Raw genomic sequence first — 26,937 nt, 5'->3', positions numbered from 1 at the left:
AAAAAAAAAAAAAAAAGATGGACACTTAACTGACTGAGCCACCCAGGCGTCCCTAAACCTTTCTTACTACACAATTTGCTTTGCAGTTGGGCAGTTTAGATCTAGATTTTGTGGGTGAGGATATTTATACACAGTCTGAACTCATTGTTTACTAGATTCCTGTTTTTTACTGGAAGAATCCTTGGGGATTAGGTTATCCAGTATATTTGGTGAATTTGATCTCTCATGGGTGATTTGATCTTGTGTTGAGAGATGTTGCTGCAGGATGAATTTCATTGATTGGCTTTTTTCTTTTCAAATTTAGGAAAGTGATACTTACTACAGGATACAAGTCTAAAAATTCATATACCACAAGTAAAAATTAGTGATTGTGAGGTCATAAGCAGGATTCAGATATGTTCAGTCATGGCGGTTATTAAAATAATAGGACATGGGGTGCTTGGGTGGCTCAGTCGTTAAGCATCTGCCTTGGGCTCGGGTTGTGATCCCAGGGTTCTGGGATCGAGCTTCCTGCTCGGTGGGAAGCTTGCTTCTCCCTCTCTCACTCCCCCTGCTTGTGTTCCCTCTTTCACTATGTCTCTGTCAAATAAATAAAATCTTTTTTAAAAAAATGATAGGACACTAACTTTAGAAATATGGTAAGAAGTACAGGGGAAAGGACTTTGTTTAATCAAACTGCAATGAAGTGATTTATTAAAATAGTCTCCTGAATTCAGAAATAAATTTAGGTTGTTCTTTATACACATCCAGCATTGAAATGCCTCCCGTCAGAACTAGGGCAACATGTCCCCAGTGACAGGAAATCCCCTTAAAGTGTGTGTGTGTGTGTGTTTGTATTACTGTTTCCTTTGTTCACGTACCTCTTCTGAATCAGGTACATGGTTCAGCACAAACGTAGCCTTCAGTCTTGTGCGGGGAGAGCAAGAAAGAAACCAGTTTAAAATTATAATTGCCTTGGAGTTCTTTTAAATCAGATTGTGGAAATCTACTGTCATCATTTTTATGGCTGCATTATATTTCATCAGAAAGATGTACTAAATTAGAATCCGATAATCCAGTTAACAATTTATTTTTTCAAAGATTTATTTATTTATTTATTTGACAGAGATCACAAGTAGGCAGAGAAGCAGGCAGAGAGAGAGGAGGAAGCAGGCTCCCTGCCAAGCAGAGAGCTGGATGTGGGGCTCGATCCCAGAACCTTGGGATCATAACCTCAGCTGAAGGCAGAGGCTTTAACCCACTGAGCCACCCAGGCACCCCTCCAGATAACCTTTTAAAAAACTTCCACAGTTGTCTGAGGATAGACGTATTGGAATAGGTCTTCATGACCTCAGGAAATTTAAGTCCACAATCTACTTAGAAAGAAGGTTAAATTTTACAGTGTGACCTATTTGCTCTGATAATAAGTTCTCTAAAGCAATCTTTTCTTGGGGTTATTCAAAGCTCAATGAGAGATAGAATGGAAGACGATGCATTTTAAGGTGTTAGAAATTTGGGGGTTTGGATGAGACAGGCCTGAGGTTATATCCCTGCTTCCTTATAAACAACCCACGCTGGTGACTGGGTATATCAACTTCACTGATTCTGTTTATTTTATAGAACCTGTAAAGCAAAAAATGATGATACAGTACTTTGAAAAGTTACTGGCTTTATTTTTCTTAGATATGGGGGTAGAAACAAATGTATGGCTTTGAAAACCTAAAGATTTTGGGGGGGCGTAATGACTACACCTAATAATGGAAGTGGCGTTCACTAATTTACTGACCAGGGACAACTGAAACAACAGGAAGTAGAAGCAGAAAAGGGCGAGGGGTAGAGAAAGGCAGACAGGCCCCCTGAAAGCCTGATACGTGCAAGCAAGCAGTAAACTGATGTGGGGCCCTTAAGATTGGGAGTTGCTGCTGCCTGGGCATTCCTGTGATGGGAGAAGAGGATGGGGGGTGGTGCTGACCAGTGTTCTCCTCTGGGTTTGTATTGTTTTTTAAGATGTATTTATTTTCTTTATTTCACAAAGAAAAGCAAGTGTGCAGGGGTGGGCAATGTGGACAGAGAAAGAGAGACTCTCCCCGCAGACTTCTTGCTGAGCGAGGAGCCTGACATGGGACTCAGTCCCATGATCCATAAGATCATGACCTGAGCCAAAACCAAAAGTTGGAGGCTTACCTGACTGAGCCACCCTGGCACCCAGTCCTCTGTTATTTTCAAAGATTCCCGGGAACTGGGGTGACAGCAGTAGTAAGAAAGCCAACTGGATTTTGACTGGAGATGGTTTTCTTATTGAACAGGGCTTGCTTTATTCAACTTGAGTTGATACGTAAGAGAATGGCTCTGGTAAGATTGGATCCAGCCTTGGGTGCCTGGGTAGCTCAGTGGGTTGAGCTTCTGCCTTCAGCTTAGGTCATGATCTCAGGGTCCTGGGATCAAGTTCTGCATCGGGCTCTCTGCTCAGCAGGGAGCCTGCTTCCCCACCTCTCTCTGCCTGCCCCTCTCCCTACTTGTGATTTCTCTGTCAAATCAATCAATCAATCAATCAATCTTTTAAAAAAAAAGATTGGACCCAACCTATTTCTCCGGTCGGAGTGGGTGGAGGTGACTGTAGGCAGGTGGCGAGTGTGGCATTTGAATGTGAGTGGAGGCACATTGCCGTTCAACCATCCTGCTGGCAAAGGGTACCCCAGTCCCCAGAAGGCCCTTTCCACGGCTTCCTTTGCTGACAGGTAGAGAGAGAGAGATGGGAAGTGCTTGGCTCTAGTCTTATACATTTGTGTGTTTTTTTGTTTTGTTTTATTTTTTGTTTTTTACTTGCCTGGTGTTTCAGTCACAGACTTCGATTAAGGACATACAGGAATGGCTAGTTCTTCAGAATTAAGGATGAAATTTAAAGAGTTTTGAAGCTAAGGAAAGAGTGAATTACAGGAAAGAAAAGAGTATCTATAAATTTTTTTTAGGTCGAAGGAGATTTTGGAGGGCTCTATATTGATTTTTTTTTTTTTTAAAGCTCCCCCCAATATAATCTTTTTTTAACTCAGGGGAGTTATGCATATCTGAAAACGAAAGAAGACTTGTTTCTAAAGAGGCTTGGAGTAAACTGCAGCAGTACTTTCCAAAGGCTCCCGAGTTTCCAAGTTACAGAGAATGCTGTTCCCAGTGCAAGGTACTGAATGTGGTGCTGCCTCCTGGGGAAATCACATGCCACCTCCCTGGATTGACTTTCCCCGGGAATTGACATTGTACTTCTGTGGGGGGAGTAGGGAGGAGGCATGTCCTGTGCTGTCAGCAGGGGGTGGTTGATTGCTTCTTGTTTCATTCTCTTACAGATTTTAGAAAGAGAAGGGGAAGAAAATGAAGCCTTACATAAGATGATTGCAAATGAGCAAAAGACTTCTCTTCCAAATTTATTCCAGGATAAGAACAGACCGTGTCTTAGTAACTGGCCAGAGGTATAGTGATCCCCATAAAGTAGGATAGAATTCATCTTAACCTTTTAAAGGCGCTTTGCAAATTCCTAATGAACTGTTTGGGAACAACCCAGAGCGCCTCTGATTCTCATTGTTTAGTTGTCTCATTGGAGGGTTTACCCCAGCTGAGCCTTTCTTGGTAGAGGGCTATATTTGTATGATATGTGTAAAACTTGAAATAGGAGAACGACAGCATATGGGAAAACATTTTCCCTAAAGAGGTAGGTGAGTTAATGGACATTTGCATGTGATTCTCTTGTTCCAGGAAACGGATGTTCTATACATTGTGTCACAGTTCTTCGTAGAAGAATGGCGGAAGTTTGTTAGGTACGGCCCCAAATTTTGTATTTCCTTTTTCTTTTGTTGTTGATTCTGCTATTTTTAACAATTACTAGGGGCTCCTGGGTGGCTCAGTCGGTTAAGCGTCTGCCTTCAGCTCAGGCCGTGATTCTAGGCTCCTGGGATCGAGCCCCACATCAGCTCCCTGCTCAGCCAGGAGCCTGCTTCTTCCTCGCCCTCTGCCTGCCACTCTGCCTACTTGTGCTCTCTCTCTAGCTCTCTGTCAAATAAATAAATAAAATCTTTAAAAAAAAAAAAAAGAATTAATGGATTCTGATCACAGTACCTTCGATGGTTACTTTTTTAGCATATGCTAAAATTTTCTTTCGTTGACAATTAAATTAAATACATTACAGATGTAAAAATTATTATCTTAAACATCTTGAGTGATTGTGGTAGTGATGTATATTGATCCTCTTTGTCTCACTTGAGTAGAAAACCTACAAGATGTAGTCCCGTGTCATCGGTTGGAAACAGTGCTCTTCTGTGCCCCCACGGGGGGCTCATGTTTACATTTGCTTCCATGACCAAAGAAGATTCTAAACTGTGAGTTTCTTCTCCTCATGTAATTTTTCTAGTGATTAATAATGAATGCTTAGGTAATTTTTATCTGACACAAGCAGTGTATTTGAAGGATCTAGGCCTTTGCTGAACTGTGGGGTTTGTCCTTTCAAAAGCTCCACTAGAGTGAGCACTCCCCTTTAAAAAAGGGGTGGGGGGGGGCAAGACTGCTTCCATATAGCAGGCGAGAATCTGCCTGAAACTGCCGTGCTCTTTGTGTCTACCTTGTCCTTCCCAGAGCCCTAATCTTCTTCTCCCAAGCTGCCAGTTCCAGTACTGCCTCTCTGGTTTACCTCTTCCAGCATCCCTTAATCACCAGGGGCTTGCTTGTCCTCATTTTTCCTGCAGCCACCGGGCTTCTGCAAATAGATGAGGAGGAGGAAGGCACTGTGGCACCAGAGCAGAGCTACTGGGCTCGTCATTTGCAATTCTGGGGTCTTAAAGTCAAAATTTTTGTCCCACTCACTCTTCAAGTGCTTCCAAAAGGACTCATGTCTGAAATTTACCCATGATATTGCCATTTTATCTTTTCAAAGAATTGATAACTATGTAAGAGAACATAGAATGCCTCTGATATTGCTTATAAACTGTGAACATTGGAACACATACATAGTCATTCCTTTGGGACTAAGAGTAGAGGTAGGGAGTTTACTATTCATGTTAATACTTTCACATCATTTAGGGAAGCTTACAGTTAACTAATTTTTCTTTCTGTGGGGTAGCTGGGTGGCTCAGTGGGTTAAGCCTCTGTCTTCAGCTCAGGTCATGATCTCAGGGTCCTGGGATCGAGCCCCACATCAGGCTCTCTGCTCAGCAGGGAGCTTGCTTCCCCCTCTCTCTGCCTGCCTCTCTACCTACTTGTGATCTCTTTCTGTGTGTCAAATAAATAAATAAAATCTTAAAAAAAAATAATTTTTCTTTCTAGGTTCTCCCCTAACTCTTTTTTTCCTTCCTTCCTCTATGCGGGTGGTGTTGTAAATGCTAGACATCAGGAGGATAACTATAATAATGCAGCTGTGTGTACCAGGCAACTTAAATATTAAACAGTTCAAATAAAACTGAAGGCCCCTCAGTCTTAACCTTTCTTCCCTTCCTCCCTTTCTCTCTCCCTTTGTTCTGCTTATAGTCATCTCGGGCCTGAAGTTGAGGTTTACCTTGCTCAGAAAGTACTACTTACAAAGCAGTATTTTGCTTATTTGAAAATGGGTTTTACAAACGGACATCATACGATATTTATCCTTCATTCAGTTTCAGTTTTTGAGTTTTAGACTTAGAAGAATTGTTGATCCCTGTAATGTGAATCTTGAGTTTCACTGCTCTAACACTCTCCTTTTGTATGAGGTTTACTGCTGTTCTTTGTTGAGGATGATGTATCTTTTTCTTCTTAACTTTTCTATATTAAATATTGGGTCTTAGTGATTTGGCGATTTGGGTTTAGGAGACTAATGGATTATTTTAGTTCTCTTAATTTCCATGTGTCTTAAGGCATGTTGTGTTTTTTTGCACAGTATAGCTCTCATATGGCCCAGTGAGTGGCAGATGATACAAAAGCTCTTTGTCGTGGATCATGTAATTAAAATCACAAGAACTGAAGTAGGAGATGCAAACCCTTCAGAAACACAGTATATTTCTGAGCCAAGTAAGTTTTCATATTTGTTCGTATAGTTAACACTTGACCTTTTAAGAGGGAAGGAGAGTGTGTCACTGTTGTATTCCCTATTTAAAATTAACGCTCAAAAATAAAATAAAATTAACGATCATGTATTCAGGTCTAAACAGATACACCCGAGGTGGGAATTATTCTATACCCCTCTCATTATTTGTACGTTTACTAGTTGATAGTAAGTGAATTTCCTTACTGCTATTATTAATATCCAATAATTAATGGGAATTAAGAGTAATAGCTATTTAATGAACGTTCACTGGTAACTTTGCAGTGTGTTTATAGTTTTTTGATGCTTTTACAGTTATTCCCCAACTACTTCTGTTCTATTTTGTTTTTTAGAGCTCTGCGCAGAATGCCGAGAGGGCTTATTGTGTCAGCAGCAGAGGGACCTGCGTGAATATACGCAGGCCACCATCTATGTTCATAAAGTTGTGGATAACAAAAAGGTACCAGTCCCTCTCGTGGCCGTGACTAGTAATGGCCAAGTTGGCTTTTTGACTTGCTGATAGATTTTCACTAGAGCCTGCCCAAGATCACATGTTTATTTCCCTGGAGCTAGAGCGTAAGAATTCATACCGGGTAAGAATTCAAGATGAGTACTTACGGGATTGTATGTGGATTCAGCCAGTTATTGATTTGACACACAAATAATTACTGAATGTCAGCTGTGCGCCAGGTATGGGCTTGGTGTGGAGGGAATACAGTGGTACAGAAGAGAGACCAACCAGGAACCTACCCTCAAAAATATTTGTACCTATTGAGGAAGATCAAGAACAAAGCCAGAAAGGGTGATGGTTCAGTAGGGCAGTAAGATCCTGATAGGAAGATCCTGAACATAACCTTCACCCAGGATAAAGCAAATCTACAGCTGTATACGGAATCATTACCCATGGAAGAACCTGAGAACTAGCTAAACAGCTGTTCCACAAAGGATAAAGGGGTCGCAGCAGGATGGGCAGGAGAAGCAGAGATAGTATCTCCCCAAAAACACCACCCCCAGCACAGCCCTCCGTCATGGGGAGGGATCTCACGATATGGACTCCTTCCTGAGGAGAGAAGGGTTTGTGGCACACATCAGGTCCCCCAACTCTTGGGACCTACACCAGAGCCAGCAGTTCTCCAAATGTTGTCTGGCTTTGAAACCAAGGGGACTTCATCCAGGAGAATCATACGGCCGTAGAGAATGGAGATGATGCTTCTCAGACCTCGTCCTGCGCTGGCTGACTTACTCTGGGACCCCGTGCAAAGGCAGCGGTTTGCAAAACGTCTCAATCAGACGTGAAGGAGATTCATTTGCTCATCTTAAAGGGGTTAAAGCTTGTTGGGACTCCCTTCAGGGACCGGAGCCGCTGGGGGGCACACCATTTTAAAATTCTCTGCCTTGCTCATGCCCACACTGGTGGGTTCCAGTTTTGTACTCTCTAACCTGCTAGTGTGCTGTGCACTTGTTGCGGACTACCACATCCCCAGCTCCCTGGGGCACCCCAGAGCCAGCAAGCATGCAGTTTCCTCAGGGGATGCCCAGTGGGCACTGGGTTCTTGTGTCCAGAGGGGATTGCATTTCTGGGCCCGCTGGTCTGAAACAATCAGACCATTTGACAGACACCGTAGAAGTCGGAAGTTAAACAGTAAGGTTCAGCGCTTATACTGGGCCACTGGTTTGAGAATAGGAGAGATCGTTTCACCTAACAAATGATCAGGCAAAAAGAGGAAACACAGGAATAGGTTCCAAATGAAAGAATAAGATAAAACCCCCAATCAAAACCATAACAAAACAGACCTAAGTAATTTACCTAACAAAGTGTTCAAAGTAATGGTCGTAAAAATGCTCACAGAATTTGGGAGAATATGGATGAACACAGAGGAAAATTTCATTCAACGAAGAGAGAGAAAATATTAAAAAGGACCAAACAGAAGTCACAGAGCTAAAGAACGCAGTAAGTGATCTAAAAAAATACACTGGAGGGTTTCAACAGGAGACCAGATCAAGCAGAAGGAAAATAAGCAGTCTGGAAGAGAGCCATAGAACTGAGCCAGAGCAGTAAAGTGAAAAAAAGTTTTTGTTTTGGGTTTTTGTTTTGGGTTTTTGTTTTGTTTTGTTTTGTTTTAAGTAGGCTGCATGCTCAGTGTGGAGCCCAGTGTGGGGCTTGAATTCATAACCCTGAGATCAAGATGTGAGCTAAGATTTAGAGTTGGATGTTTAACCTTCTGAGCTACTCAGGCACCCCAAAGGAAAAAGAATTTTAAAATATGAAACTAGCTTAAGGGACCTATAGTACAACAACATTCATCTTCTAGAGGTCCCAAAAGAGGGAAGAGAGAAATGGGCAGAAAACTTCTTTGAAGAAGTAATGGCTGAAAATTTCCGTAATCTGGGGGAGAAACAGACACCTGGATCCAGAGAGCCTGGAGAGTTCCAAACATAATGAGCCCAAAAAGTCCCACACCACAACACATCATAATTAAAATGTCAGAAGTAGAGAATCTTAAATGTAGCAAGGGAAAAACAACTTGTTTTATATAAGGGAACCTCTGTAAGACTTACCAACACAGACTTCATGCCAGAAGGGAGTGGTAATGACATATCTACAGGGCTAAAAGGAAAACACTTGTAACCAGGAGCACTCTACCTGGCAAGGATATCATTCAGAGTTAGAGGAACAGTAATTTTGCAGACAAGCAAAAGTTAAAGGAGTTCATCACTACTAAACCAGCCCTCTGGGAAATACTAATGGGACTTCTTAAGGTGAATAGAAAGGGTACCAATTAGTACTAAGAAAACGTGACAATAAAAATCTCACTGGTAAACGTAAATATATAAAAAGAAAGTGGATTAATCACTTACAAAGGTAGTCTGAAGGTTAAAGTCATACTAATAATGAGTATGACTGCAATAATTTAAGTTTTAAAAAATGTAGAAAATGACATCAAAAAACATTGGAGGATTATAAGAAGACAATTGTAGAATGTGACTAAGTTTAACTTGCTGTCAGTTTAAAATATACGGGTATTATATGTAAGTTGTTAGCGTGGGCCTTAATGTTAACCAAAAGCAAAAAACTATCATATATACACAAAAAATGAGAACAAACTAAGCAAAGTCATCAAACCACAAGGGAGGAAAGCAAGAGAAGGAACAGAAAGGAACTAGAAAACAATCAAATTGGCAATAAGTATATGTACCTATTAATAATTAAATGTAAATGGGCTAAATTCTCCCATCAGAATAGTAGCTGAATAAATTAAAAGAAAAAGCAGCAACCATCTCCCATCCATATGTTGCCTATAAGAGACTCATGTCAGGTGTAAGGACATACATAGACTGGAAGTAAAGGGATGGAAGAACCTTTTTCATGCAAATGGAAACCAGTAGAAAGTGTATATATAGAGAAAAGAGATTTTAAAACAAAGACTGTAATAAAAGACAAGGTTGGGCATTACATAATGATAAAGGAGTCATTCCATCAAGAGCTTTAAGCATTTGTGAATATGCACCCAACATAAGAATACCTAAATTTTTTTTTTTTTTAATTTTATTTATTTATTTGACAGACAGAGATCACAAGTAGGCAGAGAGGCAGGCAGAGAGAGAGGAGGAAGCAGGCTCCCCGCCGAGCAGGGAGCCCGATGCGGGGCTCGATCCCAGGACTCTGGGATCATGACCCGAGCTGAAGGCAGAGGCTTTAACCCACTGAGCCACCCAGGCGCCCCAGAATACCTAAATATTTAAGGCAGATGTTAACGGAGGTAAAGGGAGAAGTTGACAGCAATACGGTACTACTAGGGGCCTTTCCTACCCCACTTTTGTCAAAGAATAGATCATTCAGACCAAAAAAAGCCAGTAAGGAAACATCAGCCTTAAATGGCACATTGGACCACACAAAGTTAATAGATATGTACAGAACATTCCATCTAAAAATGGCAGGATACACATTCTTCTGAAATGGACATTGGCCATTCTCCAGGATAAGTCAAAAACCGGAGCACAAAACAAGTCTCAGTAAATTGAAGATTGAAATGATATCGAGCATCTTTTCTAGCCACCTTGGTATGAAACTGGAAATTAATTACAAGGAGAAACTGGATAAAAATCTAGATGAAATGGATATATTGCTGGAAATACACAATTTTCTAAGACTGAATCATGAAGAAAAAGAAAATCTGAATGGACTGATTACTAATAAAGAGAGCTAATCATTAATCAAAACATGCCCAACAAAAGCCCAGGACCAGATAGCTTTATTGGTGAATTCTACCAAACATTCAATGAAGATTTAATACCAAACCTTCTCAAACTCTTCCAAAAATATTGAGGATGAAAGAATGCCCCCCAAACTTATTTTACAGGGCCAACAAGGAAACCGCATAAAAGAAAAAAAAATCACAGGCCAGTACCCCTGTAAACACAGATACAGAAATCCTCAACAAAATATTAGCAAGCCAAATTTAACGATAACTCAGAAAGAACATATGGGCCGCCCGGATGGCTCAGTCAGTTAAGTGTCTGTCTTGGGATCCAGGCCAGCAGCAGGCTCCCTGCTAAGCAGGGAGCCTGCTTCTCCCTCTCCCACTGCCCCTGTTCATGCACTCACTCACACGTGGGCTCACTCGTTCGGTCTCCTGTCAAATAAAATCTTAAGAAACATACATTGTGATCAAGTGGGAATTATCCCAGGGATGCAAGGATGGCTCATCTGCAAATCGGTCACCATGATATAGTACATTAATTAAATGGATAAAATCATGATCCTCTCCATAGGTGCAGAAAAGGGTTTGTCAGAATTCAGTCTCCATTTGTTTATTTAATGAAGTTGGAGAGCACAAAAATTAATATATAAAAAAATCAGTTGCAGAGCGCCTGCCTAGCTCAGTCCTAGAGCATGGGACTCTTGATCTCAGAGTTGTGAGTTCAAACCCAACCTTGGACATATTACTTAAACAACAGCAACAAAAAATTAGTTGCATTTTTATACACCTAGCACGACCTATCAGAGAAATTAAGGAAATAATATCCTTTACAGTTCCATCAAAAAGAAGAAAATAACAGGGTGTCTGGATGGTTCATTTGGTTAAGTGCCTTCCTTTGGCTCAGGTCGGAGTCTTGGGATTGAGCCATCCATCAAACTCCTCCTCCCTCTGCCCTCCCCACTCCCTGCTCATTCTCTATTTCTCCTAAAGAAGGTCTTAAAAACAAACAAACAACAACAACAACAAAAATCCTCAGGAATAAATTTAACCAAGGAGATAAAAGATTTATACATTGGAAACTATGAGACTGATAAAATTGAAGAAGACACACATAAATGGAAAGGTCTTCCTTGCTAACGAATTGGAAAAATACTGTAAAAATGTCGGTATTACCTAAAGCAGTCTACAGATTCAGTGCCATCCCTGTCAAAATCACAATGGCTTTTTTTTTCTTTTTTTGCAGAAATAGAACAAAAACAACCCTAAAATTAGTATGGAACCACAATAGCTCTTTAATAGCCAAAATAGTCTTGAGAAAGAAGGAAAAAGCTAAAGGCAGCACTTTGTAATTTCAAACTGTGTTACAAAGCTACACTAACCAAAACAGTATGGTATGGGTGTAAAAACAAGACACGTTGATCAGTGGAATAAACCCAAGCATTTTTGGTCAAGTATTTTGCCGCAGACGAGGCTAGAATATACAGTGGGGAAGGAACAGTCTCTTCAGTAAATGGTGCTGGGGAAAGTGGACAGCCACATGGAAAAGTACGAAAGTGGACCACTATCTCCCATCTCACACACAAATCAACTCAAAATGGATTAAAGACTTGAATGTTAGAGCAAAAACCATAAAACTCCTGGAAGAAAATAGGCAGCAAGCTCTTTGATATCCCTCATAGTGATACTTTTTTTTTGATGGATTCCAAAGGCAACAAAAGCAAAAATCAATAAATGGGACCATATCAGTCTGAAACCTTCTGCACAGTGAAGGAAACCATCAACAGCCTACTGCATGGGAGAAAGTATTTGCAAATCATATATAAAGAACTCCGACAGCACAAAATTGGATCAAAAAAATTGGCAGAGAATCTGAGTAGACATTTTTCCAAAGAAGGAATACAGATGGTCAACATCCTTGTGAAAAGAAACTTAGCATCACTAATCAACAGGGAATGCAACTCTAAACCACAGCGAGTGATCACCTCACACCAGTCAGAATGGCTATTAAAAGTACAAGAAAGAAGCATTCGTGAGCACGTGGAGAAAAAGGGAACTCTTACGCACTCTTGGTGGAAGTGTAAATTTGGTGCAGTCACTATGGAAAATGGGATGGAGGTTCCTTGAATTACCATATGATCCAGCAATTCTGCTTCTCAGTATTTATCCATGGAAAACAAAAGCAGTGAGTCTTAAAGATATATGCACCCCTGTGTTCACTGCACCATTATTTGCAATAGCCAAAATGGAGGTAACCTAAGTGTTCGTTGATAGATGAATGGAAAGCGAAATTGTATTTGTGTACCCAGTGGAATACTATTCACCCATAAAAAATAATGAAGTCTTGCCATTTGTGACCACATGGAATGATCTTGAGGGTAGGGTGCACACGAAATAAGTCGGACAGAAACACCGTATGATTTCACTTGTATATAGAATCTAAAAAACAAAACAAATAAAACTCATCGACACAGAGAATAGATTTGTCATTGCCGGGGGTTGGTGTAGGAGAATGAGTGAAAAGGGTGAAGGGGATCAAGGGACAGAAACTACCAGCTATAAAATAAGTCATGGGTGTATAGAGTATGTAATGTATGTGTATAGTGGTGGCTATAGTTAATAGTAATTATATTGCAAATTTGAAAGTTGTTTAAAAAATAAAACTTAAAAGTTCTCTAATCACCAGAAAATAATTTCTGTAACTTTATATAGTGGCAAGCGGGAACGAGCATTATTTTCGTGTTCATTTCACAATGCATACAAATGTCAAATCACTGCTTTGTACACCTGAAATTGATAGTGTTGTATATTAATTATATTTCTGTTTAAAAATGATTAGAACATCCAATCAAAAAAACAAGAATAAACCCATAAATTCATAAGGTGATTACACAGGAATGAGTGTTTTTGAAGGAAATGTAGCGGGGTGAAGTGGGAGACTGATGAAGGTGGAGGTCACAGTGTTAGATGGGAAATGATCAAGAAACAGGTCTTAGAGGAGTTGTTTACCTGAGTGTCCACTGCAGAGGTCCAGCCTGTGAAGGGTACCTCATGTGCTTAAGCAGTAGAGTGAGTCGTGTGTAGAACCGCCCTGTCCGGTAGAACTTACTGCAGCGATAGGAATGTTCTGTGTCTTCACTGTATGCTGTGGGAGCCAGTAGCCACGTGTGACCGTGGCTAAGGTGACTAAGGAACTGAATTTTTAATTTATTTCAGTTTAAACAGCCACATGTATCCGCTGGCTACCATAAGGGCCAACACTAGGCTGAAGTGCGGTCTCTTCCAACGAAGGATGGTGATACGGAGCACGGGACAAATCCTATCACATTCTATACATCATACCAAGGACTTGGGCTTTTATTCTGAGTATAGATGTAAGCCATTGGAGAGGTGTAGTTAAGGTCATGGTGTGAATGAATTTATGCTTTAAAGAGGTGACCCTGGCCTCTGTGTTTTGAGTTGGCAAGGGCAGAACAGGAATAAGGAAGGCCAGTTTAGAGCCTCTTGCCCTGATCTCTTTAAGAGTAGATGAAGGAGGACAGATTTGGCTGTATTTTGGGAGCAGGGGTGTTAAAACTTAATGCGAATTGGATTTGGAGCGTTTCTGTTATATTAGGGATGGCTCTTAGGTAGATCCTGACCTAGATCTCTGGGCGTGTCATTAATTTGATTCCAGGATTTGGGGAATTAGAGACCAAACTACATTTTATTTGACGGTCGTTACCAAACACATTGTTTTAGGAGAGTAATTTACCGATTATGCTCTTAAGGTCTTGGGTTCTGCTTCACAAGTTGAACTAAGGCCTTTATTTCCTCATTTGCTGAGAAAGTGCAGTTAACCGGCATGGATTTCTGTGTTTACTCTAAAAATTTAAGTCTTTTGTGGCTATTAGTCCATGTCTACGCTAGTATCTTTAAAAGATATCCAGGGATGCCTAGGTGGCTCAGTCGGTTGAGCGTCTGTCTTTGGCTCAGGTCATGATCTCAGGGTCCTCAGATCGATTCCTGGCTTGGGCTCCTTGCTCAGTGGGGAGTCTGCCTCTCTTTCTCTGCTTGATGCCCCCCTGCTTGTGCTTTTTCTCTCTCTCTCTGGCAAATAAATAAATAAAGTATTTTTTAAAAATTAATAAAAAATTAAAAATCCAACTTATCTAAATTTTACTACTTATTTTGAGTTTTATAACAGTATTTCATAATGTAAAAGAGCATTTCCTTCATGCTTCCTTTTCTTGGTCTTCAGGAAGTATTATGGCTCCCGCTGTCTGAATGTTTGACAGTCCCCCTGCTAGGGAAAATTTAGAGCATCTTCGAACTTCTGCAAAAATAACGTCATTGTAAAAGTCCAACAATAATAATTCTTCTGCAGATACTGCTTACGTTTATGGTGACCACATTATACATGAGTAAAGCCTAGGATAGAAACAAACATGTTAAAAGAGCACAGGAAGCAGCCCTTGAGTCTCCGTCCTCTGCCGGTTCTATTATCCGCCCCCACCCATTGATAAAGCACCTCCCATCACCTGCCCTGCAAGGTCTGACCATCTTCTCTCTGTGATTGCATTCAGGTGATGAAGGATTCAGCTCCGGAGCTGAATGTGAGTAGTTCCGAAACAGAGGAGGATAAGGAAGAAGCTAAACCAGATGGAGAAAAAGATCCAGATTTTAATCAAGTATGTGTGAAGCTGCTTTTTATTGTCCTACCTTCCGCTGTTCTGAAAGCAGCCAGTCCAGGCCCTCAGACATGGGATGTTTGTCCTCAACTCCCTTTGTTTGCCCTCTTTCCTTAGTTTCCTTGGCACGCAGTCGCAGCCCTGATTTCTCTCAAAAAGCTATGAGATACGTTATTCCAGGATTAATAATACATTTGTTACTATTCAGTAAGAAAGGTTAAAATACAATACAATGATTAAATCTTCTGCTGGAAAAGAAGCTAAAATGGGATCCATATCTTGGTTTGTTATTTAATCATGGATTTTTTTAAGTATGAAAAAATTAACCCACTTTCCCTCATTACAAACAAAATATGCTGTGGCTTTACTAATAGAGTCTATAGAAGTGTCAATCAAATGACCAGGCCAGCCTTCGTCTTTCCTATTTCATTATGATAAATTTAATTTTTCCCACCTCAGATCATCTGTCTGCTCTCTGTGTATTTTGTTAGGATTTTCTAGCCCACTTGTTTGGTTGCTTGATTATATTCATAGTGTTTTTGGAGAAAATATATTCATAGTGTTTTTGGAGAAAATAATTCATAGTGTTTTTGGAGAAAAGTAACTTAAGAACAGGAGATAACATGGGAATAGAGTCGATACATAGTGTAGGTAAGTTTCAGCTTCTCAAAAAGCCAGACCAGTGTTCCAGGGTATTCTGTGGATACCTTCAATTCATGGGATGTCTGCTCTAATTTGAGTTTAGGTTTTGTTTTTGTTTTTTTCCAAGTTTAAACAGATGAGGCATGTGTTTTCTTTCTTTACCCGCTTAAGTGCAGTAAAACTAGCGAAATTACGGGGAACCCCTCCCTGAAGGAGGGAAGGTGTCCAGCAGCCTCTGCCGCATCTGTGCTGTTAAAGAGCACAGTTCCCTGGGCTTGCTGGGCCATCGGTACACACCGATACGGTCACTTCCTTTTCAACATTAAGAAGGTCTGAAAAGCCCTCTTGACTTGAATCTTGGTCTCTCTGAGGTACACTTTACTCGTAGTTTTTCAGTCGGTACAGAGAGATAACCCACATTTGTTTACCCTGGCTTGTTAGATCTCCTACGACACTCACTGTGAGCACCTATGAGAAAGGACAAAATCGGGCACTGGGTGCACCACCCCGCTGACCGTGATCTGCCCCTCAAATTCCTGCTTCACTTAGCACCGGCGGGCCCCGTGCATCAGAACTCACCAAACCTAGACATTTTACAGGAACGCAGACTGAGTTTTGACAGGACATCCTAAGTACTGTGCTTATTCACATGTTGTAGGCGTAGGCCTTACGTTTCTTGGGGTGATTTTTGAGATGCTCTCTTTTTTAAAACATTTTTTAAAATTTTTTATTAACATATAACGTATTATTAGCCCCAGGGGTACAGGTCTGTGAATCATCAGCTTACACACTTCCCAGCACCCACCATAGCACATACCTTCCCCAGTGTCCATAACCCAACCACCCTTTCCCTAGCCCTCTCCCCTCTGAGATGATCTCTTTTGATTGGAGTTGGCAAACAAAGCTTTCTGGTCAGCTTCTAACCATGTTTGTCATCAGCTCTTCTCATGGCCCCATCGCCTCAGACCATCCATCTTGCAAGGCAGAGATCCCCAAACTGGTCTGCTGGCTTGTTTCAGTTGCTACATTAGAGTCACGTGGGTGTTGGGCCGTGAGCATATCCACCGACTTAGGACACTGTTGCCTTACATTGCTTGGCTGGCAGTGAGATACTGTTTCAGTGATTATGTCTTGGAAGTATGGTTTAATAATCAGTTAGAAATCTCATCTTTTTTTCAAGTCTGTTATCACTGACTCATTTTCTGTTCTTCTGGTAAATTTTGTAAATTGCTTTGTAAAGCTTGATATGTATGTTCATACTGCCCTCAGCTTCTGTTACTTTAGGCTTTGCTTTTCAGCCTGAGTTATTTAGAAAACTCTATATTTTCAAGTGATTGAGATTTTTGGGAAGCCAGTTTTTTTTGAATGTCTAGTTTTATTCATTGTGGTTATAACCACAGCAATTTTTAAAGAGTGCATATAGAATTACTCTTCTCAGTTGTGGATGACAACAGATTTCATATTTACAAATATGTTAGGGAATGATGGGAAACCTTGCCTTTTATGCTGTAATTTCTTTTATATATACATTATAATTTTCTTTTGTCTTCCCTCTCCTTGTTTGGATATTGTAATACTCTAGAATGTTTTAAATATTTTATCCCTCAAAAAAAATCTCAAGTGTGACCTTCCTTTAGAGGAGGAGGTGGTGCCAGAAGAAATGTCATGGCTTTCAGAACTTCGGCATCCTGACATTTTCTTTGTGACGTGTTACGGTATCTCTGTCCAGTGAGAGCCTCTGCAATTGCTGATTTAAATCCCCGTAATAGGAAAGGCTGCATCTCCACTTGTCCTTAATGGGGAGGAACAAATCCCTTTTTTCCCTCTAAGCTAGATCAACCGGGTCCCTTTGACTTTGACCTTTTCTCCAATTCAGGTTAATGATGCACCCAGTGTTGGATATCACTTAGGTAATTGAAAGCCATCTAAAACCAGTGGGCTGTTTTTTGTCAGATAAGTTGGATTTAAATTCTGTTTTGTTTTGTTTTGTTTTTGAAAAAATAATTCTGGGAAAAGCTTTTAGACCCATTTAAAATCAGAGCCATTAAAAAAAATATATCTTGCTCAGTGTCTAGGGATTTGTTATTTGGTTGTGTTTTGTATGTCTGTAGTAAAATTAAATTTCGTTGCAGATATTTTTATTCTTCCTAATTGTGGGACTTAGGTGCAGCTTGACCTCCTGCAATTGAGGAAAATTACTAACTTTTTCTTGATTTGTTTTTAATTCCCCTTTGCACGTAAGTTTTTAACGAATGTTAGAACCACCTGTGTGTCTCTGTAGACTCCGGGCTAGAGCGGAACTTGGCTTTGCATGGCACCTGGCCAGTGGGTGTCCCCCTGAGCCAGTGCTCTTCTGTGCTTGCATCCTGATCCTCCTCTGCTTTGTAAGTCTCTAGAGCTCTGTTACTAATGAGTATGTGGCATCTGTGTCCATAATGACCCCCAGACCGCTCTGCTCATGCACAGCTAACACTCAGTGACAACTGCAGAAACTGGAGAGCCAGGCCTGGGGTTACCTCATCCAGATTTAATTAAAGCAGGGGAAAAAATGGTTTAAGGAATCTTGTTTCCCTCATTCTTTGGCCTGGTTCACAGAGGACTCTTGACTGTTAACCTCCTTCTATGAGGCTTTTTTGGGAATTTTGGAGAAAGACATTGGCTTTTTATCTATTTTTTTTTTTCCTGAAGACTGCTACATGAAAAATTCTGTACCCACGTGTGATAAATTCTGTACCCACATGTATGCCTGTACATTTTGCCAAATTATCTTCAGGTAGATGGTGTCCATCATGACTTTTCACCTCTAAATACTTAGACCAACATAAATAAGACCGTGTCCTATGACCCAGGCTCAAATTTCTCAGGTATCCCGAATATGTCTAAAATAATACTTTCTCCTCAAACTAGCATGCTCTCAAGGTACACATTTACTGTATCTAGACTATTGGTTCTACCTCGTCACCTGACCCTTGTCTTTGACATTGTCAAATTTTAGGACAATTGACAATGTCACTTTTTGTCTTTTGACACTGAGTGGACACCAGTTTGATTTCTTATAGATTGGCCCACGTCCTGGATTCATTTGATTGCCTCCTTACATTACTGATGTTCCTTTGTTTGTCCGTTCTCTACATTTTCTGTCCATTGGAAATCGGGTCTCAGTGTCTGATGAGATTCAGGTTTAACATTTTTCAAGACTCTTTCACAGTCAAAGCTATTTTGTGATCCTGTCAAGAGACACAGTGTATCATCCTGTTTTTAGTTAAACCAAGTTTGATGTTTTTATTAATACGGTCTTTTGTTTTAAAGTTCTCAGCTGTTTCTGCTTAGCTTCCATGCCATTCTGAAGGGAAGAAAATGTTTAATACGAACGTTAGGATTCAGGTTGTTTATGAATTAAGTTTAGCGATCTTAAAGTTCTTTAGTTTATCACATGTGTGTTTTCCTGATTTAAAGTTGAAATACCATTTTGCTTTTAAATGTCCTTTATAAAGTAATTAAAAAAAAAAAAGAAGTTACATGCAGTGAGGTCTATCTCCCTTATCTTCTCCCCTGCCCATCCCCCCCCTCCACAACACCCGTTTTCTGTGAGCCTGCTAAAGTAAGAACCTCAGGCAAGTTTCCACTCATTGTTGACATTGAATTTCGAATGGTTAAGGGACCAATAAGTAAACCGGTTTTGCCTACTTAATGAACTTAAGAGCGTGGGTCACAGAGTGGATAATTTCAGTGCTTTCTTTGTTTTGGATCTTTATTATAGAGCAATGGAGGAACAAAGCGGCAAAAGATAACCCATCAAAATTACATAGCCTATCAAAAGCAAGTCATTCGGCGCAGTATGCGACATAGAAAAGTTCGTGGTGAGAAAGCACTTCTTGTTTCTGCTAATCAGACGTTAAAAGAACTGAAAATTCAGGTGAGGAAAATAGAACTTTTGTTGAAGTACACTTTGGACCTTGAGGACCTTCCTGAGTTGCTTCCCCTTACGTTTATATACTCGTCTCTGTTTTCTTTCTTCGTCGGCCATTTTAATTGTAACCTCTGTCTGCTCATAGTATTAATCCATTGAGAGGGGATTCTTGTGATTTCACAAAAATGCCTAAATAAATCTCTCTTTTGGAAAGGCTTAAAATTTTCAAAATAGCTAAGAATCAGGAGCACCTGACTGGCTTGGTTGGAAGAGCATGTGACTTCTGGTCTCAGGGACATGAGTTCAGGCCCTTGGCTGAGCAGTTATTGAAAAATAAATGTTTAAGGTTTTTTGTTTGTTTGTTTTTTAAAGATTTTATTTATTTATTTGAGAGAGAGAGATCACAAGCAGGCAGAGAGGCGGGGGAGAAGCAGGCTCCCTACTGAGCAGAGAGCCCCATGTGGGGCTCGATCCCAGGACCCTGAGACCATGACCTGAGCCGAAGGCAGAGGTTTAACCCACTGAGCCACCCAGGTGCCCCTAAAAAGTTTTCTAACCCAGACAAAATAATCAGGAATCTTTGTGTGAAGGTGAAAGTGGTTTGGATTGTGAAAGCTTGAGCAGGTTCTGAGTAGTTTACAAAAATGAGAAACAGCGAGAGCCATTTAACTTGCTACATGCCAAGGCTGTTCCAGAATCATCGTTCCCTCGCTGTATCATGCCCTATGTCTTCCTTTGACCACTTGATAAGTAGGTATTCAATCCAGTTACCAGGATCTGCTGTGAAAGGTAAGGGGAACGGGAGCTACTTCATTGTTGATTCACTCCGATGAGTCAGGAATTATTTCGCAATATTTTTGGTGTCAGATGAGTCTTCCTGCTAGAATTTTAAACTTCCCTTTACCATGTCTTATTATGGAGTGGTGTTTTCCAAATTGGTTTTTAAAGATTCATTTTAGATCATTTTCCTCCCCATCCCTCCCTAACCCGCTCCTCCCAAACAAGCATTGGTTTGCACATCAGTTCAGTGAATGCCAAGTAGGCATTATGAGAATGCTTCGTGATTTTGTTATTTCTCGGTATCAGTACAAAAGTAGTGTAAATGAGCATGCCAATGGTGTGTCCCAAGATCTAGGCAAGAGCGGCTGGTAAGTTCAAGATGTCCAGGAAGAAAATCTGGCCGCTAATCTGTTTCAGGCGCTGATACATATCCAAAATCTTGACCAGATTTCCCTCTTTGCTGCTTGCATGCGGCATCGTTTCCTGGTTCTGCATTTTTCTTGCCGCTGCTATTTATCATTGTAATTGAGGCAGAAGTACAGGCTTCCTTTGAGGGTGTTACATGTTCCAGATTGTCCTGGGAACATTATTTCCCTTGGTTGAACCCGTGGCTCTGAAAATAAACGTGTTGGCATAATCTCTTTACTCTGTTATTGTACCTTTTACATCTGAGAAAGCTTGTTTCTGTCACCGGCTTTTTGCCTGTCAGTGGTAAACCTTGAACATTCAGAACCTTGAAATTACAGAAAGAGCCCCTGTGGATAAAGACATTCAAAAAGCCTGTTCTGCTTTCTGCTTTTATTACGGACTACCATTTTTGAAGAACAAATCAAAAGTCAGCAGAAATAATCCTCCGTGTAGGACCATGTTACCTGCACCAAGCTGCTGTTTGAAGTGGAGCCACAGTTCAAATGAAACCCCCGATGTGCTCTTCCTGGATGGGTCCTTTGCAGTGTCCTCCCCTCCCCCACCAAGGCTTTGAGGGCGCTGTGATCTAGAGTCAAAACAAAGGGCAGTGAAATGTAATTTTCCCTCGCTGCTCAGTGGTGGTGGCTTTGTATGTTTCCACTAGAGGTGACCTTTTGCTTGGCAGCCTGGCCAGCAGTGTGGTTTGTAGCGGGCGTGCATGGGACCCTCAGTTAGTGGTGGTGGGTGAGGTTTTCTTTTCTTTCTTTCTTTCTTTTTTTTTTTTTTTAAGTATGTAATGCCTTTTTTAATGTTTGATAGAGCCTTTCCTCTGAGGGATATTGCATTTCCAAGTTAACAGGAGGACAACCTTTGTAAAATTGTAAATGTTTTATTCTGCACAGGGCCCATTTACAATTTCTTAAAACCTTAAGAAGCTTTCTTTGCCTGATTATTAATTCATCCACCTCTGATACCGTAAAGTAAATGGAAGTACAATTGATTCATCTCCTTTCACAGAAGATGTTCAGTGTTTAATTGTATTATTTCATTTTCCCCAAGATAGGTTTTGAGCGGGCAGTGGTGCCTGCCTTAGAGAGGAGGAGACGTTGGCACAGAGGTTAAATGGCTGGTAGCTGAAGGTCAACCGTGGGTTTCCTTATTTTAGGCGCGCCCCCCCCCCCCCCCCGCCCCGGCACTGTGGCAAGCAGTCCAGAGCCGCTCCCCTTTAGGGAACAGGGCTCTCATTGTTCCTCGTGTGCTGCATAGATCAGGGATTCTGCACCTGCTTGATAAAGAGGCCCATATCAGAGTAATTATACTCAGACGATTTTATGGTTTGTGAATTACTGTACCAAAGGCCTCCATGCCTTTGATTGTCCCGTTCCCTCATTCTGAAAGAGCGTTTTCTCCTCACTAGTGAGTATTTGTTTCTCTTCCATAGCACCCCTTCTGCAGACCTGCCTGTGCCTCCAGCTGTCAAACCGACTCTTTTCCTCTGTCCTCCCCAGATCTGACATATGCCTTCTGCCAGCGTCTAGGCTACGTTGTTCTGCCCTTGCTTTCTGAACCCCTCCAGGGTGGGATTACGCACTCACTTGTGTATTTCTAGCACAGAGCAAAGCATTCAACTCATGGTGGCTTCTTACTAAAAGCTTCATTAGTTGTTGAATGAATTTAATTAAGTGTCCTTGTCTGTGTCCTCAAAACGTAAAGTACTGAGCATCAGCCCCTCAGTGAGGGTGCTCGTGGCTGGAGCTATGTGCTTTGTCCAACCTCGTGGGGTTTGGGGATGTGAGCAGGCATTCCTGCAGGCCAGCAGCTGTGACATCGCCCACAGTAAGCTGGCCCTAGACACCTCCACTGAAACTCTTCCTCTTGGGTCCCCTTTGTTAATCCCGGGCTGGCTGTTTTCTCCCTGATGACCGCTGGGCCAGCTGTGATAGACGTGTCCTGGCAGTGCTGCTTACCAGTTTACGGTTATGGATACAAACGCAGATCATTGATGTCAGTGCCCGTGAACCACGGAGTTGTCTCTGGTTTTTGTTTTTGTTTTTTAAAGATTTCATTTATTTACTTGACAGAGAGTGCACACAAGCAGGGGGAGCAGCAGGCAGGAAAGAAGCCAATGTGGGGCTCTCCCAGGACACTGGGCTCATGACCTGGGCCAGAGGCAGATGCTTAACTGACTGAGTCACCCAGGTGTCCCGGTCCATCTCTGCTTGTTTCTCGGGAGCTGATGTCCTTCTGTGAAGTCCAGTTAACATTCTGGCCTAACCAGAAGGAACTGGGAGAGGAGGCCGCTGTTGTTACCCTTGTTCTTACTTTTCTGTATACCATTATTAAAATCACATTTCTATTCATGATCTTCCTGGCCTGGAAAGCTCTTAGGCCCTATTATACACACAGTTGGCTCAGGGTTGCTTTGTCCTTCCAGACACACAGAGTAGAGGAGTAGAGTGCGTATAAAGGTAGAATAGTTATCCCACAACATCGTGAATATTGGTGTAATAAAACATACATGTTGTAAAAATACATGAAGCATTGAATAAGTTATGAAGCATTATAAAATGAATTCTCTTTAAAGATTTACTTATTTTGGGGGGAGGATGGGCAGAGCAAGAGAGTCTCTTTTTTTTTTTTTTAAGATTTTATGTATTTATTTGACAGACAGACATCACAAGTAGGCAGAGAGGCAGACAGAGAGAGGGAGGAAGGGAAGCAGGCTCCCTGCTGAGCAGAGAGCCCAATGCGGGGCTCGATCCCAGGACCCTGAGACCATGACCTGAGCCGAAGGCAGAGGCTTAACCCACTGAGCCACCCAGGCGCCCCCAGAGCAAGAAAGTCTTAAGCAGACTCCGCACTTAGCACAGAGCCTGACACAGGGCTGGATCTCACGACCCTGAGATCTCAGGTGCTTGTCCAAGGCCAGCTCCTCCTTGACCACCCACTGGTAATTACTCTCCAGAAATGATAAAAATAAGACATTTTTGTGATGTTGAAAAAATGTGTATTGTGCATACGTTTCTGAATGTATTTTTTCATTTTTAACAATTGGCTTGAATTAAGATGGAGTGTATATATATGGTCCCTTCCCTTAAGAAATTCATATTTTGGGGGCTTCTGGGTGGCTCAGTCTTTTAAGCTTCTGCCTTCAGCTCAGGTCATGATCCAGAGTCCTGGGATTAAGTCCCATGTCGTCAGGCTCCCTGGTCAGCAAGTAGCTTGCATCTCCCTCTCCCTCTGCTGCTCTCCCTGCTCATTCTCTCACTCCCTTGCAAATAAATAAATAAATAAAATTTTTAAAAAAGGAAAGGAAAAGAAATTCGTATTTTGGTTCCTAGAGACAAGACCATCTAAGAATATACAGTGGTCTTAAGCAGAATTACATAGTTGAGGCTTGCTGAAGGAATTAAAACCGAAAGAAGAATCCAAATGGCCCGCTGGTTAATTTAAATATGGTCTTAGGAAAGAATTTGGACTTGACTTGACCAAAGAATGTCGGACCTCGGCATGATGAGAGCAACCGTGATTTCCTTGACCAGTCCCTAAAGCCAGAGGAGCCGTCAGCGTGCTCCCCGCTCCCCCTCCTCCTGGGATTTCCCCGCACCTCTCATTGAGGGGGCACAGTGCCCAACAGAAGGATCGTGGCTATAATTGTTCTCCACCAACCCCCCGAAGGATGTTCCCTGATATGCTGGGATGATAGTCTCGGTGGGAGAGCAGCCAGTGGGCTGACTGTACAGAGTAGTATCTTGTAGTCTGAAGACTTGTTTGTTTTAAAGGATCCGTGTGTTCACTCATTCAGATAGGGCGTAAGTCGCGTTATTTTGCCTTATGCGTACTTTCTTTTGTATTGGCACAGATCATGCATGCGTTTTCAGTTGCTCCTTTTGACCAGAATCTGTCAATCGACGGAAAGATTCTAAGTGACGACTGTGCCACCCTCGGCACCCTCGGCGTCATTCCCGAATCTGTCATTTTGTTGAAGGTAGGTAAAGGCTCCTTACCTGAGGAAGTTCTAGAAGGTTTTGGTGACTTGCACCCACGCGTAAACTACTGGTGACAGGGGTTAAGATGGCCTCCGGTCCTCGGCAGGGCATGGTAGGGAGCAGCCGCCGTGAGTTTCTGCTGGCTTCTGGATTCTCCGGCTCTGGCTGAGCCACAAGAGACTGAGAGGAGGTCCAGACATCGTTGGTTCTTGTGGGGTTTTCATAATTTTTTTAAAAGTAATAGATATAGCTTTAGCCTATGCCCAAACTTGTGGGTCAGCAGAATTACTTAACCATACTTCTGTTAAACCGTCCTCTCTTTTCCTCGGTCTTAGAAGCACCAGCCAGTCAAGCTAGGAAACAAATACAAGACACGAGGTTTGGCCACAACGGGCAAAATACTTTTGGCTGTCTTAATGGGATTCTTGGCCAGGCCACGGAGATTGACTTCGGGTAGAGCAGAGTTAGGAGAGGTGAGAAGAGTTTTTAAAAAGGAGGGGTATCTGAGAGGTTGTGAGGGAAAAAGAGTCATTGAGCCGGCCTCATTAGCCCAGTCCCTCCCTTACTCTCTCCCTATGGGCTGGGTTGCCTTGCTTCCCTTTGCCTCTTTGGTTTCTGGGCTAGAAGTATCCCCAATGTGCCAAACACCACTGTGTCACGTGGTAGAAGATTTGTCAGGTTTTTGAACTGGGAAGTATATGCTTTTCATACCATGGAGCCTCAGTTCTGGGTAGATGCATTAGGCCCTTGAAACCACGAAGCACACCCATGCCCACTCCTCCACCCTAGTCCGACCACCCGCCCCTCCCTCTGTTCACTTCTTTGCTTTTCCTGATACTGTACGTTCGGTGGAATTAGTTTAAAGACGTGAAGTTGCCAAGTCCCTAGGGACCCTCCATCCAAAATTTCTGAAACGACCTGTGTTAACCAAAGGACTTGCCCTTCAGGCGGGCAGCTAGAATCCATGCTGGTCATTGGCCTCTTGGCCCACGCAGCTCACCCTGCCACAAGCTCGCGCTCCATGCTGGCTTCCGTCCTGGATAGGCGATGGGTGTTTTGTTCTGGTAGCGAGGAGCGACACAAATAAATGTCTTTTTAAGCTAACATTTTTTTTACAGGGGACCAGTCTGACTTGGTTTCCACCTAACTCACTCTGTCACTATCATTGCTGGCTTCCTAGCTCCTGTAACTTCCATCTTCGTTTTGTAATCTCATGAGATCTAAACATTTCCATTTCAAAAAGTGTTTTTAGGAGCAGGAAAACAGCACCAGAGATGATGTAGTTTTGGAGGTGATGAGTCTAGACCTGCATCGTTGTTGGTGGGGGCATCCTCTGTCAGTCCTGGACATGGCTGGCTGGGCCCAACATCTGTTCTCTGCCGGTGCTCGCATCTGTGTCCTGTGGCCACACTTGTCACCTTGTGGGCCCGATGCATGTCAGGAAGGTTTGGCCTCCTCCTGCTCCAGGTTCCTGCTCCCCCAGGTCTTGAATTATCTTCCTTTGTCTTTCTAGGCTGATGAGCCAATTGCGGATTATGCCGCAATGGATGACGTCATGCAAGGTAAAGACCGACTCGTTTGAGGAATTTGTTGCTTAACTTGTCAGAATGAGGGGGAATTACACCGAATGATGCTTTTACTTTTAACTTCGAGAAAGGTTCTACATGATGATAGAGTGGGATCTTACAGCATTTATCTTAGAAGCTCAGATCAAGGGAAAGATACAGACAAAAACTAGGGAAATGGAAAGCCGAGAAAAGAGTAATAACTATTTAGCTGACCCAAGGAAGCCGGTGTACAGTTGAGTCTGTAAATGGAAGAGGTCTGTAAGAAGCCAAGTTCATTCAGATACCAGAGCCTGACACTAGAAGGAGGGCGACTGCTTACAGCCCCTCCCTTGACATCCTGTCACTGCTCCTTCCCCTACCTGTGCCTCATGTGGCCACCGAGGGCGTGCGGCGTCTCCGGCCTTCGAACAACTTCACCAACTTCAACCATGAAGGCGAGAAAAAGCCTGTTCATAGCACTTAGGAAGAGCACCCCTAGCTTTTTGTTCAGATGCTGGCAGCCATCTCTGCCTCCCATACTGGAAGTCAGAGATCCCGCTCTGGGGAGAGTGGCCAATTCAAAAAAGTCACCTACAGAAATCTGTTGTTTTTTTAAGTGGTTCATCTTCCAGGTACCCTTCAGGGAAGCTCCCCAGCGCCCCCTGAACTGAGTCCTTACTCTTCAGTAGGTGAGAGGGACGGCTCCAGACCACCAGGCGTTGGGGTGTGAGAGCATGGAACCTAAAGGCTCTGTCTGCAGACCGGGAAAAAAAAAAAAAAAA

The 26,937-nt window shown here is 42.1% G+C and overlaps 1 protein-coding gene across 8 annotated transcripts in view; it reads left to right on the top strand.

The window, feature by feature from the left end:
• The window catches only part of USP48 (ubiquitin specific peptidase 48), a 91,083-nt gene that overhangs the window by 60,307 nt on the left and 3,839 nt on the right, over positions 1–26,937 (top strand). For 7 of the 8 annotated variants that reach the window (XM_032863683.1, XM_032863682.1, XM_032863680.1 and 4 more), the window contains 10 exons: positions 3,030–3,154; positions 3,318–3,440; positions 3,724–3,785; positions 4,233–4,343; positions 5,867–5,997; positions 6,364–6,470; positions 14,775–14,879; positions 19,282–19,437; positions 24,482–24,607; positions 26,122–26,170. In XM_032863683.1, coding sequence (XP_032719574.1) covers positions 3,030–3,154; positions 3,318–3,440; positions 3,724–3,785; positions 4,233–4,343; positions 5,867–5,997; positions 6,364–6,470; positions 14,775–14,879; positions 19,282–19,437; positions 24,482–24,607; positions 26,122–26,170 — 1,095 coding nt within the window. The remainder of the gene's footprint in view (positions 1–3,029; positions 3,155–3,317; positions 3,441–3,723; positions 3,786–4,232; positions 4,344–5,866; positions 5,998–6,363; positions 6,471–14,774; positions 14,880–19,281; positions 19,438–24,481; positions 24,608–26,121; positions 26,171–26,937) is intronic. The other variant, XM_032863681.1, reaches the window with a different exon arrangement.

The sequence above is a fragment of the Lontra canadensis genome, unplaced genomic scaffold (assembly GCF_010015895.1).
Source record: "Lontra canadensis isolate GAN:19392208 unplaced genomic scaffold, GSC_riverotter_1.0 scaffold25, whole genome shotgun sequence".
Classification (NCBI taxonomy): domain Eukaryota; kingdom Metazoa; phylum Chordata; class Mammalia; order Carnivora; family Mustelidae; genus Lontra; species Lontra canadensis.
Note: the sequence above shows the minus strand (reverse complement) of the source record. Positions and strands in the feature narration are given on the sequence as shown.